Raw genomic sequence first — 17,867 nt, forward strand, 5'->3', positions numbered from 1 at the left:
AACTCATCCAAAGACCCACTCCCTCTGCTGGCTCACCCTGGGGTATACTGTATTTATTACACTTGTAACATACCATACATAGGGGAAACAGGATGCACAATTCCTATGAGACAAAAAGAACATAAACGACACATTAAATATAATAATTATGGCGAAGCTGGCCTTTCTGATCATGCCCTGAACACCTTACATATAATTGACTGGAAAAGCACTAGTTGTCTACATCACACCAAAATATGGTATGAACGTAAATTCAAGGAAGCATGTGAGATTATTATCAACCACCCCAATCTGAACAATAATGATGGTCTAAAAATCCCAAACATATGGAAGGCACATATTCAACCCACGGAACCTTCTTCTCTAAGAGCAACTATAGACAGGACTAGAAAATCCAGGATCCTAAATCAAAAATAACAATTGTAATGCTAAAAATAGGACATCATTGTTACTAAAAGAAAACTATCTGTAAGAAAGAATGTTTATCCATGTTATCATAAATAGAATTTAGCTTGATGTAATTTCTATTTTTTTTTTTTTTTCTTTACTAGAGGTCATGCCAGTAGATTAACCTGTGATCAAATTCATTGTTTCTTTACTCACTACATGTAATGTAACTCAGCTTGTGCTTGTGTATTATTTGTATATACTCCATATGATGATCTTAATATGAAGATCGAAACGTTGGGATATTAAAAGAGTTATTTTTAACGCTGTTGTAAAGTCCTTAATTTCTAAAATGAATGCAGATCACCGTGCAATACTAAAAGAAAGGAGTGGAATTATTACTATTGCACTTTGCAAGAACATATCATGCAGGTGGTGATATTGCAGGAATGAGAGAGGAAAAGGCTCATATTAAAACTGAGGTAAATGAAATGGAGATGCACAGCATATTACAGTGACAGCTGACAGTGATACTGCTGTACATTGCAAAAGCTTTGGGCAGGATACTGCATTCAATTCTAATCAATAAATTGCAGGACAAGGCAATGGATTAAAGCTGGCGATGTGAATAAGAAGGTGGAGAGATATCAGAGAGTGGTTTATTCAAGAGTGGAGTCCAGTACAAGGCCTATGACTAGTCGCATGTCACAGGACTGTTCTTGGACTGCTACTATTTAATTTGTGCATTAATGATATAGGAAAGGATCTGACAGGAATTATTCAGTTGTTTGCTGATTGGGAAGAGCAATAGTTAATGCAGATGATGTTAAAATTTTACAGGATGATTTGGACAGACTGGCAGTCTGGACAAAAGAGAATGGATATCAGTTTAATGTGGCTAGCATAAGGTTATGCATTTTGGGGTGAAAAGAATACCAGCTGTGTACCACATTACTGGAATTGTACTGCAGGAAATTGATGAAGCTAGGGGATGATTTGGGCATGTTAGTAGATAGGGAGTTAAAGTTTAGAGGGCAGATTGCAAAAGTAGCTCATTGGATTACTTGGTTACTGAAGAATACCTTCACGAGCAAAGACAAGCAGGTTATTATACCTCTTCATAGAGCTTTTGGTAAGACCTCATCATGACTACTGTGAACAGATCTGATCACCTAATGAAGATGAGTTGTGAGAATCTGGAGGTAAGTGATCAAGATGGTATCAGGTCTATGGAATGAATCTTATGAGGATTATTGAAGATTTATTTGGGGTTACAGAAACTGGTTGACAGGCAGAAAAAGGAGTGATACGATTGAGACATACAAATTACTGATGGCTTTTTTACAAGATTAATACAGGGGAAATTTTTCAGAACAGGTCTGGTAGTGGGAGAACAAGGGGCCATCCTGGGAAATTGAGCAAGAGCAGATGTTTTGTTTGGAGAGTGGTGAATGAGTGGAATAGGCTGCCCAAGTTTGTTGTGGATGCCATGAATGTGAATGAGTTCAGAGTAAAGTAAGGCAGGTACTGGCAAATGTTGGATAGTGCCTGGCATGATGTTTAGGGGCTCTCTCTCTTGATGAGTCTAAGGACTCCATGGAGTATCTTATAACAATAATAACAGCTACTTTATGATTACATAGTCCTTGTTAAACTAGTGAGGAAGGCTGTTACAGAAAACAGAGGTATATTCAATAAAAGCAGAAGAATGATGGATGCCAGCTCAGTGGATCTGAGGAAACTTGTGAACTGATTATATGGAAGACAGAAATAGGATGATAGTTTATATCTGAAACTGTATACCAAATGTAATGCTCAGGTCTACTTCAAAGACAACTCTGATGCCTTTGATGTAATCATATCTTATTCACCTGTATTTCACACACATACCAAAGCAAAACATATATGAATAATTATTGCAGTTTTAACAGAAATTTCATTACCACAAAAAAACTATGCATGGTATATTTAATAACATTCTTTACAAACACTAGCAGATAACATACACTTTCACAAACTCATTATTAATTTAAATCTTTTTATTTTTAGAAATTAAACATATACACTACTTTCTATTTTCTGAAGGAAAAGTGGAAGGCAACATCATGTATCTGAAAAAAAAAAAAGTCAACTGAATTTGCTAGACAATGTTTGTAATAGGTCATGAATATTATAGTTTAAGTCCATGTTAGGATCACAAAACCGTATATGATAAAGATAAGGAGAAACAGGATGAATTTCTCTTACAGGACTGGAAGCAATACTGAGATTTAGCCAAACAATATCAGGATCTATAAATATGAGATACTCCAGTGCTTTCATTGATGCCTGAAATTAAAGCAGGGAGAAATTTAATAAAGGTAAGTTAATTCAATAAATTAAAAATATATAGTGAGAAGGCCAGCAAAAGATGTAATGCAATGGGTTTAAGGCATCTGCATCTTAAAAATGTTAAAATGCCTGTTGATTATTGATTTTTTAAAACAGAAATTTAATTTGAGGTTATTAAAAAGTTTTACTTAATAAATAAATAACACATCATGAAGCTAGTAACAGAACACATAAACACACAAGTAAGAAATTATGATTCTTACTAGTTTGTTTATTAAACAGTTGAGCAGGCTAAGGAATTTCCTGTTCTCGCTTTTGGGAATAAAATGCAATAGAAAATTTATTTGGTTGGTTGCATGCAATGTCTACTCAATGACTGCTGATAAATAACATTAAATTTCCTTTTTAAGCAACATTTGCAGTTTAATTATTTTACAACAAATGCAGTAACCAAACTTCATCTGGAGATACATTTATACTACCCTTCTTAAATCTTTACTGTTTTGTCAGATAATATGATTACTATCTTATATATAATTAGAATATTATCTAATCATGTAGTATTGTCCTTGACATTCAAAACATTCTAAGTAGATAATTGTGCCACCCAGCGTTGAAGTTTAAATTAAAAAAGAATGCATATTTTTCAAATAACAAGACCACAAGAGGCATGTATATGCGAATGGTATGGCTATCAATCTGTACCAGGAGAAAGAAGATATTCAATTTAATGTTAGTTTATAAATAATTTTTTTTTCTTCTCTCTCTCTCTTTCTTTTTTTTTTTCTTCTTTTTACTTGAAAAAAAGAAAGGCATGCAAATAATGAAATGCTTTAACACATGTCACAAAACTGAATTTAAATAAAAACACACGGAGAGCAGTTATTATTTACAGCTTCTCCATGGAATCCAGAGAATCATTGCTGGAGACCCAACTCAACCATCATACACACAAATTCTATCATACCTCTCCTTGAATCCATTCACAGTTAGGGAACTCACAACCAATTCTGGCAATCCATTTCACTCACTCACCACTCTCCAAGCAAAAAATCTGGTCCTAACACCTCTACTAACCACACTCTTATGCAAATTCCATGGAAAGTCCCAAGTTCTCTGACTGTTTGTCATATATTGAAAAATTTCACTTGCATCAATTTTATAAAACCCCTTTAATATCATGAAAATTTGCATCAGGTCCCCTCCTTCCTGCCTAGCAACTAAACTGTGTAACCCACAATCCTTTACTATACCTTCTGTGGAATACTCCCTATTAGGATAGGGAGTATTCCACAGAACTCACCATCTTGGTCACTCATCTCTGAATCTTTCAACCACCTCCTGGTCCCCAAGAAATCCAGGTGATCTGTGTGCAGTAGTCAAGATGTGGCTGAATCATAGCTTTATAAAGAGGAATAATAACATCTTATCTTTACTTGTTAGTGTTTTTCAACATCCAAGTAAGTTGTTGAGCTATTTTGCCAACTTTTGCAATATGCCTTCTATGTAACTCTTTGTCCACTGTTATCCCCAAGTCGCTAGCCTAGCAATTTCCTGCAAACCAATACCATCAATATGATACACAATATGCAACCTTTTCAACCTGAAGTACATAACCTTACATTTTACAATATTAATTTTACAATCCACTAGCTCACAATGCCAATTATTTAAATCATCATGCAGGATATATACATCACTTTTATCAATTATTGTTCTCCCTAGTTTGTCATCGTCAGCAAACTGAATATCCTCTCTCAATTCTTTCACTATGTCATTAATATACAAATTAAAGAGTAGTCGCCCTAGTACTGAACCCTAAGGCATTCCACTAGTCACCATCATTCTCCTAGACTCCACCACGTACTACTCTCCATGTGGTATTCTGTCAAATGCCTTGGCAAAGTTGAGCAGTATCATGGCATAGCCATTACCTTTACTCAATTCTGCTGTCACTTTATTATAAAATGTGATTAAGTTACTACAGAACCTACCCTTTACAGTGTCATGCTGCCCACACATCCTTATCAACGCACTGTTGTATTTTACCTTTCACCAACTTTTCCAATACTTTATTTAACAAACCACTCTCGATATATTAATTGGTCTGTAGTTTGCTACCACTGGCTTGAAGCCACCTTTATGCAATGTCACTATCTTACCTTCTTTCCACTCCTTTGAAACCCTGCTAGAGCTGAGACTTAGATTAAACAACTTCATCAAAGGCAATTCAATTCTCATGCACATTAACGTAGAACATGGGCTAATATACCATCCAGTCACATTGCTGTGTTCACATTCATATTTTTTAATATGCTGAACATTTCCTGTTCATCTACCTCAATGTTGATATGCATGGCTTCCCTGTAACATCAGCAACTGTAAAATCATCACCTGGATGATACACCATTGCAAAATGATCAATTAGTCAACTATTTCTTTTGGTTCAGTCACCTTCCTACCATGGGCACTGTTTAAAGTCATTCTACCAGTCATTTTCCCTCTTCCTTGCTACATAACAAAAAAAAAAAAAAAAAAAAAAACTCTTCTGGATTTATTTTGGCCTGTTTAGCTAATTCTCCCTCATAGTCTGATTTGGCCTTCCTTACCATAAGAATCATCCTTCTTGCTTGCACTTTGTACTGCACATGCATATGTTGATCACTTTATTCTTTATATTTCCTCCACAATGTTTTCTTTTTTTGCAGCCCTTGCTTTATACCCCTACTCATCCACTTAATTCCAACTTGGCTTGGAATTAAATGGATGACATGGGTATGCAGTCTGATATTGCTACTCTCAAGCAATCTCTGACCACTTGCGATGCACTACTGACATTCTTTCCATGTAGCTTCTGAAGTGATGGCACTGTTCCCAAGATGACTCCCGAGTCTCTCATAATCACTAGCCTTATAGTTGAACACAACCCCCCCCCCTTCTTGACAGAGAACTGCAAGTTTGGCAACTTCCCAGAACAAGACTGCATGGTCGCTCTCCATATTGGATGCAGAGTGCCTACTTGGTTATGGATACATCTTTCAATGCTATTATCAGATCCAACACCCTCAAACACCTTGTCCCCCCCCCCCCCTAACAACATGCTTCATGTAATTATTCCTTAGCAACTACATAAATCTCACTTCCATCTTGCCCTGCCCCTTTCCTCCCTCCAATCAATGTCCCCCATAGTTAAATTCTCCCATACTAACTGTTTGGCCTACACTCATTGTACTGATTTGCCAATAAATGGCATCAACATCTTCCTGTGGTGGTCTATATAGGGCAGCACCCAACAACAACAACAACAACAACATATTTTGTCCTATCTGCCTCTATCGCAACATCGGACAGCCTCAAATGAACCATCTCCCTCAGACCTCATTAACTTCTAATTTTGTTGGTTGTAATTCTGTGGCTATCATCAACAATATCTCACCTCCTGTCCTGTTAGTTCTATCCTCCCTGAAAATACAATACACTTTGGATTCTATACCTAACTACATCATTTTCAGTCAACCAAGTCTCACTGATGCCTATAATTTTTGGCCAAGTCGAGTTTACCAATGCCAAAACTCCTCACCCTTATTCCTGATACCTCTTGGATTCATGTGCATGCAATTTCAATGTCCCTTTGTACCCATAGTTACACTTGTGTGATGTCGTTTCCAACCCATTTAAATTGGAGACCTGTGAAATCCTGTTCAGCATTGCATAATCATTACTGTACCCATGCTCGTTTATCACAGGGGTGGCCAGACACGTGATTGATTTCATCCTCCCTAATATCTCTGGTTTCCCTTGGTTTTCTACTATCATACACTCAATAAACAACTTCCTCCAAATATCTAACTTCAAAACCATTTAAATGTAGTCCATCAAGCACATATAAGTCCTTTCGTCCATTAAAGTCACTCCATACATCAATAAATTGCACACCACTCTTCCTGCACAATCTTTCTTATTGACAATCATGGCCCTTCTTAGTTCTGTCCTATCATACAATGCAGCAGACTCACAATCTTTACTTTCTTGCTCTTCATTTTCACTTCCACTAACAATTCTTTCATATCTTCTCTCACTGCATTTTTTCACCTCTATTTCTTTTGGTTCAGTCACCTTCCTACCATGAGCACTGTTTAAAGTCATTCTACTACAGTCATTTTCCCTCTTACTTGCTACATAAAAAAACTCTTCTGGATTTATTTTGGCCTGTTACAGCATCACTAACATCCTGTATCTTCACATCTAAAAAATATTTTCTTCACTTTCTCATTAAATACACCTACCTCTTATCATTGAATCCCCATACAATACTATTTAATTTCTCCCAGTCTCTCACACTTTCTCCATTCACTTTTTTCTTTCATGCTCCATCCATCTGTACCACATATCAATTGTTCCTTCAGCTGCTCAAGCTCACATTTTGTCCTGTGAAGGGGGGGGGGGGGGTTCATGTGAGCATGCAATTTCTTTCCACGCTAGCATGTCATCATCTTCTTTCAAACACACTCATTCATATTTTGTGCACTATCACTCACTGCTTCTGCTACATTCTTCCCAACACTTTGACAATCCTGCCTTATATTCTTATTATCAGTCGCTTTGCTCAGTAATCTATGCATATGTGTTTCCATACTTTCATTCCTTCTCCTTATCATGCTTTCCCTTTCTGCACTTTCACAGCATCTTCTCATTATCTCTCTTTCTAATAATCTTTCATTCTCTCGACTGCCTGTAACTCCACTCCTCTATCCCTAAACGGAAAAGGCAATTCTAGACACTACACTTAGTGTCTATAGTTGCTGAAAACTCAGGATTCTCAAGGTAAAATAATTAAGATTGTTTTTTCTGCATCATTCTTAGCCAAAAGTGCATTACATAATTTTGAAATGAGGGTCATATTTGAGCAGAAGCAGTCACAGAGCAGACTTCAGGGCACTGTTTGGAGATGAGCTGGATATCCATTACAGTTGGAATTTATTAGGTATTGTATGGTTAACCATATTTTTAAAAGCACGCAAGGTAAGCCCATTTTCTTCATGTAAATAATGACATGAATTTAAAACTTAAAAATTAAATTATTATTATGCGTGTTGCATAATAATAAATTATTATTATGCAATCCTCAATGAATCTTTGGACTCCAGGGAGTCCAAAGATTCATTGAGGGAGGGCACCTACTCTACATCTCTCCGTCTCCACCAACTGCAACTACAGCTGACCACCACCACTAATATTTTCACAGACAATTACAAACATCCATGCCCAAGGTGGGATTTGAAACGGTGGCCTTTTGGATGGAGAGCAGATATGCTAACCAGTTGGCCAACCAGGCCGGCTAATTTAATTATAAAATGTGAAAATGAAATCAACTTTTTTAAACTAGTGTTTCTAAAGAGGGAACTCTTTAAGATTTATATCAGGATATAAATAAATCTTATATCAGGAATGGGTCCTAAATTTTGAACATGGCCAAAATGATTAAAATTTTCACTTTTGCTAATGTATTTCATTTTATATATAAAAATCTTTCCATTCATATGGCTAATCATTTGCAAGCCATCTTAAATGAGCACACTCCCATATATATATATATATATATATTTTAGAGAATAAATTTTAATGATACAACTAGTTTCAGCCTTTTACAGACTTCTTCAGGTATCCACTAAAGGTAGAACACAGTAATAAAAAATTGAGGTTACAAAAAACTGAGAATTACAGGCAAAAAATGCAATACATAATTAACACAAAAACGTTGTATTTTTAAGTCGTTCTATCTAACGTGCTATTGTTTGTTGTATGTGTGCTTGCAGGTTCTCGTGAGCGCCAGTAGTGAACAACTGCAGTATGGCTATCAGGGATGTTATAACTCAAATTGCTGTTCAAATGTTCAGGATTAAGGAGGATTTCTCTGGATTCCACGATTTTTCTTTCAAACTCATCACTACAGCGAAAAATGTTTTCGAATTTATCCCAGCAAACTGAGTGACTCTGTAGATCGTCATGAGGGTTATTAGAGAAAAGAACATGACTGGATAGCGCAGATGCATGTGATCTTTTATAGGAGATGTCTCTCTCTTATGCTCCTCAATACGCAGTTCAACAGATTTGTTAGTCTGTCCAAAATAAGGAATATTACAGTCGCACCATAACTTGTAAACACCTGGATATATTTCAGGTTATGATGAATAGCCTTCGGATGGCTTATAAGAGAACGGACTTTAGGGAGTGTAGTGAAAAACGTCCCGATGTTGTATTTTTTAAGGACTTTAGCCAATTTATTGGAGACTAAACTAATGTAAGGTATTGATATGCTACCTTTAAAATCAATAGTTTCCGTAGTACGCTGCCTAGGAGGATCCAGAAGAAATTTCTTAATTGTTTTTTCAAAATATCAATTTTGTTTAAAGATAAGAGAAAGTTGTTCAATTTCTTTTTGGAGTTCATCTGGTTCATTTAAAAGAGATCGTGCTCTGTGTCCTAAGGTAGAAATAGTTCCGAGCTTTTGTGGTGGAAAGTAATGAGATTGACAGTGCAGATATCTGTTAGTATGAGTTGGTTTTCAGTATATCAGAGCATCGTGTAAGAATTACATCCAGGAAAGGAAGGCAGTTATTTTGTTCTAGTTTGGCAGTGAATTTTATATTAGGATGCTGGTTGTTAAGATGTTGAAGAAAATCCATGCGAGATGTGTGGCCATGACTCCATATAATGAAAATGTCGTCAACATAACGTCTCCAAAGTTTTGGCTTAAAGGAGAAGGACGATATGGCTTTTGCTTCAAAATCTTCCAGGAAAATGTTTGCAAGAACTGGGGATAAAGGGTTGCCCATTGCTAGGCCTTGGTTTTGTTTGTAAATAGAGTCCTTATATCTGAAGGAGCCAGATTGAATACAATGCTTTAGTAAAGCAAATATCTTTTTAGACAATTTGTCCTCAAGTAATGTTCATACCTCCTCAGTAGGGACGTTAGTAAATAATGAGATGTCAAAACTTGCTACGATATCATTTTCACTGATTGAAATATTTTTGATATGAGAAACGATCTGTGGTGTTTTTGATGAACGATGAAGATTTATTGGAGAAACACTTGAGGTATTCTGCAAGATGTTTCGAAAGCTTATAAGTAGGACCATCAATTCCTTCCACAATTGGGCAAAGAGGGGTGTTTTCTTTGTGTATCTTCGGAACTCCATAAATGCGTGGAATAAGAGGATGAAGAGAATGTAAAGAAAGGCGCATATTGTGAGGAGGTTCAAATGTAGTCTTTAACAGATTGTTTGTGCGGTTTTGTAGTTCCCTTGTTGGATCATCCTGAAGAATTGAATATGTAATGTTGTCTTCAAGCAATTGAAGCATTTTATTGTGGTAATCTTCAGAATTGAGGACGAATATGGCATTGCCTTTATCTGCAGGTAAAATAACGATGTTTTTGTTCTTTTTAAGATTCTTTAAGGCCTGTCTTTCTGCAGGAGAAAGATTATCTCTTGGAGGTTTAGCATTATTGATAATGAAGATGGATTCAATAGTTTTGCCAAATGATTAGGAATAAGTGAACTGGATTTTTCTATTTTAGTAAGTAGAGATTCTTTTGGAATAAACTTAGGTGAGGGAATGAAATTTAGACCTTTTAAATATCCTTTTCTCAGTTTTTTGCAGTCTACGGTCAAGCACCATAGACTGCAAACGGCACTTCTACTGAGCTACACAGGTGACTAAATTTATATATAGTGTATATAAATTTATGTTCATAACACGGTGATATAAACAACAGGTGTCTTTCCAGTCAATTCTATGTAGAGTATTTAGGGTATGATCAGAAAGGCTGGATTTACCATAGTTATTAAATTTAATGTGCTGTTTGTGTTCCTTTTTTCCGGATAGGAATTGAATCAAAAAAAAGGAACATAAATGGCACATTAAGAATTAATTATAAATAGGACTGTAAGTAACCCAGGATCCTAAGTCTAACATAACAACTCTCATGCTAAGTTAGGACACCACTTTTGCTGTCATAAAACTATCCATATGAATTTTTTTCTCTGATAATGTTATAAATAGAATATAGCTTTCATGTATTATTTTTTTATACACTAGAGGTCAGGCCAGTAGAATAACAGCTCATCAAATCATTGTCTCTTTGGTACACTGTTTGAAATGTAATTTAGCTCATCTCAGTATACCTATTTGTATATTCCAGATGATGGCCTTAATATGAAGGTTGAAATGTCGGGAAATTAAAGTAATTATTTCTAACACTGTTGTAGTCTCCATAATTTGTCTGAAATGAATCCATATGTGATACTCTGAAAAGATTTTTTCATTCTCCATGACATCTCTGACCCTTTCTGCTTCCAATCTCTTTCACTCCCACTTTCCCCCTTTTCTCCATCCCTTTCCATGCTCCTCCCACTCTCTTGTTGATTTTCTCCAGTTACCTCTCTCTCTTTCCAATTCTCTAGCTTTCTTCTCTTCCTTGTTTACTCATGCTCTTCTCTCACGTCTAAGTTCATTCTCCTCACTTTCTCAGCAGTTCTCTCTTTTTCTCTTCGCACATCCTGCTTTCAATTTTATTTGTCTTTTTAGATTTTTTTTTTATTTTCCTTTTGTCTTGCATGGAACACTGAACAGAGAAATTCCGCTATAATTTTCATTTGTATAATACTCAGGCTTATTTCCTTTTTTTTTTATATATATATATTATTGCTTTTATTTTCCCTTTTTATTTACTTTTTTTAATACTGATGGTGCTATAAGAACTCTGCTCCAGTCATAAGGAATTTCACTTTCTGAATGTGTCTGGCTGCTATAAAACTTTAATTAATACCTTCATATTTTAGTAATTCTCATGGAATGCCATCTACTTCAGCTGCTTTCCCATCCCACATGTTAGGTGTCTGATGGCTTTTTCTACTTCCCATGTCATTCCATTGTGAAGAATTTATGGAGACAAAAGTACACATGTTGGAGTAATTACTTTACTTATAATTATGAAAATAACGTTTTGTTATTAGTATATATAGTAAATATAGTAAAATTATGTATAGTAAAAGTTATGTATAGTATTAAAGTATGTGTATAAAAATTATGTATAATATATATAGTAAAATTATGTTTTGACTTCTGTATTGAGGTCATCATCAGGAAAACATACATATGCACAAGACACAAGCTTCATGGCACTACACAAAAGTAGCTAAATGCTTTGTTTACCTTAGTCTGACATCTGGTTGGGAAAAAAAAAACTAATAATAAATAAAAAATTATACACAAATATAAATTAATTAACAAAATAAAATAAAAAACGGGTGATAAAAAATATATAAATAAAAATTTAAAAAAATAAAAATAGTTTTATAGTAGAACTAAATTAAATGCATCTCTATAGTCCTTTTATTAAGGTTTTCTTGTGTTGGGATTCTTCCATCAAGTTATGGATGCTATATAGGTTGCAGATGGGTCCTCCAGATTCTTGAAATTGTTCATCCATCATTCTTGTTGAGATTCAGATGATGTTTAATGTTCACATAATGATTTATATAAGAGGACTGTAGAGATGTGCTTAATGTAGTTCCACTATAAAACTTTTTTATTTTATTTAATTTTTTTATCATCAGTATTATTTTTTATACTTATATGTATTAAAAAATTATTTTATTTTGATAATTAATTAATTTATATTGAGTGTTTATTTTTCACTTGGTTAGACTATAATAAATTTAGTTTAATCCTTTATGCAAGTGTGAGCAAACAAAGTTTGCACCTGAAAATATCTTCAGGACTGAGGTAAGGTAGTACAACACTGGGCAACTCGTAGCAAAGGCGGACCAAGCTAACATCACTCCTATCTCAGTATCTCCCATAATGCAAAACACATCTCCTTACAGATATGTATAATGTTATGCATTAAGGGGAAGGGCCACTACCCAGACTAGTTTCGATCTTTATTGAGGTCTCTTCAGTGGGAGCCAGGCCCAGAAGTGGAGATACCAGGCAGAAGCAATGGCAAGGTCATCTTTACCTGTAGGAGTTGCCAAAAGGTGTGCTACCTTTTTATTAAATTACTCTGGATTTAGAGAAAGACGTTGAAAGTTTATTTGTCACTTGGTTAGACTATAATAAATTTAGTTTAATCCTTTATCCAAGTGTGAGCAAACGAAATTTGCGCCTGAAAATATCTTCAGGACTGGGGTAAGGTAGTACAACACCGGGCAACTCGTAGCAAAGGTGGACCAAGCTAACATCACTCCTATCTCAGTATCTCCCATATCTCCCTTAATGCATAACATTATACATATCCGCAAGGAGATGTGTTTTGCATTATGGGAGATACTGAGATAGGAGTGATGTTAGCTTGGTCCACCTTTGCTACGAGTTGTACTACCTTACCCCAGTCCTGAAGATATTTTCAGGTGCAAACTTTGTTTGCTCACACTTGGATAAAGGATGAAACTAAATTTATTATAATCAATTTATATTTGTGTAATTTTTTATTTTTTTTCCCCATCAAAGGTTAGGCTATGCACTAGGCATTGGCAGCTTATACACCTGCAAACAGAACAGGATGCATGTCAAATCCCTAGAGTTCTATCTTGGTGATGCACTAAGAGATTACTCAGAACAAAGAACACAATTAACAAAGCATTTAGATTTATCTTACTTTTGTGTAGTGTCATGTAGCTTGTGATCTGTGCATATGCATTGACTATGTGTATCATATCAGTGGGTAATTTATTACCCATTGGTATGATATTTCAAAATGTTGCACGAACATGCTTGGTCAGTTTAGAATGCAATTTTGCCAGAGGCCATATGCTGCTATATTTCTGCTGAATGTGGTACATATTCAAAAAATTGCATTTTTGAATATGTACCACATTCAGCAGAAATATAGCAGCATATGTGAACAGAAATATAGCAGCATATGTGAACATAAAATTCATTTTACATTTTACACTAAAGGAAAAGAAACATAAAATTCGGATTTTACTCTTAAATTTACTATATGAAAGATATGTAATAAAAACTAGCTCCTATCTGCCAAAGTAAAAAAAAAAAAATTATTTTTTGTGCTATTACACAAAATACAGTAAAACACTCACTATAGTGTTCAGTGTTATAACAAAATAACATGCTCTTATGTCCTAGAAAAAAGTTATGGCTCAATGTTAATAGCAACATTTCTGTATTTGTGAAAAAGAATAATAAATAAGACTTAATTGCATAAAAAGAATATTTTTTTTTATTTATGCAGTTTTCTTCTGGCATAATAATTAATGATGCAATTATAGTAAAATTATGAATCCTAGCATGGTCAGTAAAACAGCAACAATAAAAAAAAAAAAACTGATGATTATGTTAAGTAATAACGCTCTCCACATTAAGGAGACTATCTGATCTGTTCTGATTAGAATGATGTCTTTTTATAAAGAAACTGCTCGTAATTATGTTAATCTTTAGTCTTTTTCTTCCAAACTCTGCATATGGAGGATGATACCTTATTCCATAAACTCACCCTCATTATGGTTCTTGGTACTTGATCTCTTTCATTGAAAAGCTTGTCTCCCAAAAATGATTAATAAAGTTAGAAGAATCACATGTTCATTGAATCTAATAAACACTAGGCATTGGCAGCTTATACCTGCAAACAGGACAGGATGCATGTCAAATCTCTAGAGTTCTATCTTGGTGATGCACTAAGAGATTACTCAGGAAAAAAGAAAAAAAAACTCTGCTCTTCAGCAATTTTTTACATCTCATCTCAAAATGTAAAATCTCTTTTTACATTTTGAGATGAGAATTACAGAAGAATTTCTTTGCTCAGTGTTCATGCAAGACATGTGCAAGCATATTTGAAAATAGGCTAAGGAGAGTTGTGGATGAGAAACCTGTTGAAGAATAAGCTGGATCAAGAACAAACACTTGTTAGTTACCTTATATGTGTAAATAAAAAATGTAAAATAAATTTTGGATATGACAAACATAAATGGTGAATGGTAGATTGTCTTTATTTTTTGCAAATTTCTCTATAACAGTCATATTGGCATGCCATGTCACTAAATTTGATAAATTTAATCTTAGTATCTAAATACTGTCTAGAAACAAGAGTACCCTTACTTTAATTTTTTACTAGCATTATGAATAACAATAACATAAAAAAATAGCTAATGTTTAAAAAGTTTAAAAGTCACAGTAAAACAGAGAGATGCTGAGAAATGATGCTATAAATAAACTGAGTCCACAAAACCTGTGCAGTGATTGATTCATAGCAGTGTCATGTTACTAAAATTATTAGCAAATGCAATGTTGTATAAATGGGCACTGGTAATAAATGAAAATCACTGTATGATCAAATGTAGTGTCATATAAACAGGCATTATTCATAACTAATTATTGTCATATGAGCAGATAGTCATAAAGGGAAGTGTTATAGAGCAGGGCCTTATTTTATGGTCAATATTTAAGTTGTAAGTCAGAATTGAAGAAGGCACAAGAAGATAGTTTGATGTAAGAGCTGGTGGAAGATGACGATGTATGTTATGTTATGTTCACTGTTACTCATCATCGATATGGATCATATTAGAAAAAAAAGTGGTATAATTAAACCCAATATCTGATATTATGATCAAACTTAGTTCATTACTTTATACTGATGTTCAATGAACCAGTCAGAAAGTTGAGGCTAAGTTGGCATGTAGCACCAATTGCGAGGAGGGAGAGAGAGAGAGACAAGACAGCTAAAAATTTTAGGATATTTATTTTAAATTTAGAGTGAGTCTTGCCTAGATTGGTCACTGTTTCATGTAGACAGTTTATATTTTGGAGTTTTCAGAATTTCAAATTTTTTTTTTAGTATATCTTGTCTGTACATGGTACTGTATTTTTAAATTATGACTACCACAATAAGTCAGGTAGCTGATATGTTATCACTAGCCCTCCACTGTTTAAGGACTATATTCTGCACAGTATCCTACAAGATTTTGTAGCATGCAGTGCTTGTGGCATGTCTGCATTCTGATGATTAAAAATGTGGCAGTAAGACACCGGGAAGTGCATGTCTACCTAAAATTTGATGATCTGACAATAATAATGATATCCTGAAAACAGCAGATTAATTTTGAAGAATGATAGGACTTGACTATCATTATACATATACTAATAACTCTAAAATAGGAGAGAGAGAAGAAGAAGACACATTTGAAATAAAAATACATCTATCAATTTTGTGCTTACACTCCTTCATAAAATTTCCTTGGCACAATGAATTGCCCAAGGCTGCTAGGGAGTGCATAAAAAAGAAAGAAAAACACATACTGGTTGTTAGCATGGGTGTCAATTCCTTGCTTTTTGACTGATGATAAAAATTATAATAATGATATTATTAGAAACACTTACTTTTTGAAGGGCTTTTGGTTGATTGATGCTAAGATATGGAAGACATGCTAAAATCATCATCTGAATTTCTCCATCTTTTAAATCAAGCTACGTGACAGAGAAAAGGAACATTAAAAGCAGATTAGTAAAATATATATTCATTATCATTCAAAGAAATTTATGATTTATTATGAAGAATTCATAATACATTATAAATAATTATAATTCATATAATAGTAATAAAAACTTTTAGTTCATAAAGAAATGATAAATTCACCTTCACTAGTGATTATGAAAAATGCATATTGTTTAGTATAGAAAAGTGATATTTTTGATCACATTCTTGAATACTTACTATTTTTTAAGGTGGTTCACAAAATATATGATCTCACAAGCAGGATCACCTACTCTCTTCCTCAAACTCACTCTCACCTCCATATGGTGGTGAACCCAGGAACCTGAGCAATCATGGGGAAGATTGGTACCAACCCCTGTAGGAAGTTTGGTCAGATACAAACAAGAAAAGGGAGACTTAGGGCAAGTGTGGAAGGCTTATGGAGGGGCTGCCATCAATCAAGCTAGGCTGCAGATCGCTGATATCCAACCCAGCTGAATTTTTTTTTTTTTTTTACTCCAAAGTCTGGGATAGAAGAAACTGAACTGTCACTCTGGAAAATGACTTAGACAGGGTGATAAGCAAAAGCAGAATAAGGAAAGGAAAAAGAATAAACAAGAATATCTGGAATGTTTTGTGGGATGTGAACAGTATTCATCAAAAACATTAAGATCTAGACAAAACCCTATATGAAAGAAATATCAAATTAGTAGTAATGACAAAAAGATTCAGGTGAAACAGATAATTATATCCATGTCTACAGTGAAGTCAAAAATGAAGAAAGAGCAATAGCAGGATTAATAATTTTTATTTATTATTACATGACACCTCAACTTCACTACTTGACTAAATACATCTCATCACCTCCACTACTACTTAATTCTCAAAAGTATAATAGCTAACTATATAACAGCTAACATGGTACTAGGTAGAAGGGTATTTAGAGGTGCAGAAAGAGAATCAGATCATCATCATCTATTCTTATTTATCAAAGGTGGTTAAAAGGAGGATGGGCATGCAATATATGATCTCTCAGCAGGATCAACCACTCTTTCCTCCTCAATCCCACTCTTACCTCCACACAGTGAACCCTGGAATTTCAGGTATTGATCATAATATCAAGAAAAATTAGGAATATCCCGAAGATGATTTAAAATTAACCACATCTAATGAAGAGAAATTCCCAGGAATAATTTACAGTTCAACTTTTGGATGACAAAAGTATTAAGTAATTCTATTTGTAAAGAGTATAAATGAAAAAACTAGAACAAATAAAAGGAAATTATGATAAAGAAATAGAACAGAATAATTTAAAAACCATACAGAATGTGATGGAAGAAAAGTAAACAGAAGAGGAAAAGAGAAATAAGAAAGTGGATGAGATTTGAAGAAATAATTAAAGGTAAGAAACATACATATAAACAATGGATAAATACAAAATCAATCAAGGTTAATTGTGAAACTAATAGAGAAATAAGTCTCCTTAAATAGTGGTTATAAGTTATTATATGCATGAATATTAACTTCAAAATTCAAACCATTTATAGAAGATAAACTTTGTGCAGAGCCAAGAAATATATATACGAGGGCTGTTCAATAAGTAATAAGACTAATTTTACTGTGGCGAAACCACTCATCACAATATTAATTTCTGTGG

General features: G+C 34.2%; 1 protein-coding gene across 6 annotated transcripts in view; it reads right to left on the minus strand.

The window, feature by feature from the left end:
* Nucleotides 1-2,338: 2,338 nt before the first annotated feature.
* The window catches only part of Tti1 (Telo2 interacting protein 1), a 729,405-nt gene continuing 713,876 nt past the window's right edge, over nucleotides 2,339-17,867 (minus strand). For all 6 annotated transcript variants that reach the window (XM_090394772.1, XM_090394775.1, XM_090394771.1 and 3 more), the window contains 2 exons: nucleotides 16,117-16,203; nucleotides 2,339-2,715 (listed from right to left, as the gene is read on the minus strand). In XM_090394772.1, the coding sequence (XP_090250898.1) occupies nucleotides 2,515-2,715; nucleotides 16,117-16,203 (288 nt within the window). In that variant the 3' untranslated portion in view covers nucleotides 2,339-2,514. The remainder of the gene's footprint in view (nucleotides 2,716-16,116; nucleotides 16,204-17,867) is intronic.

Source organism: Typopeltis vanoorti, chromosome 6, assembly GCF_054136105.1.
Source record: "Typopeltis vanoorti isolate ZY-2024b chromosome 6, IOZ_Tvanoo_1.0, whole genome shotgun sequence".
Taxonomy (NCBI): domain Eukaryota; kingdom Metazoa; phylum Arthropoda; class Arachnida; order Uropygi; family Thelyphonidae; genus Typopeltis; species Typopeltis vanoorti.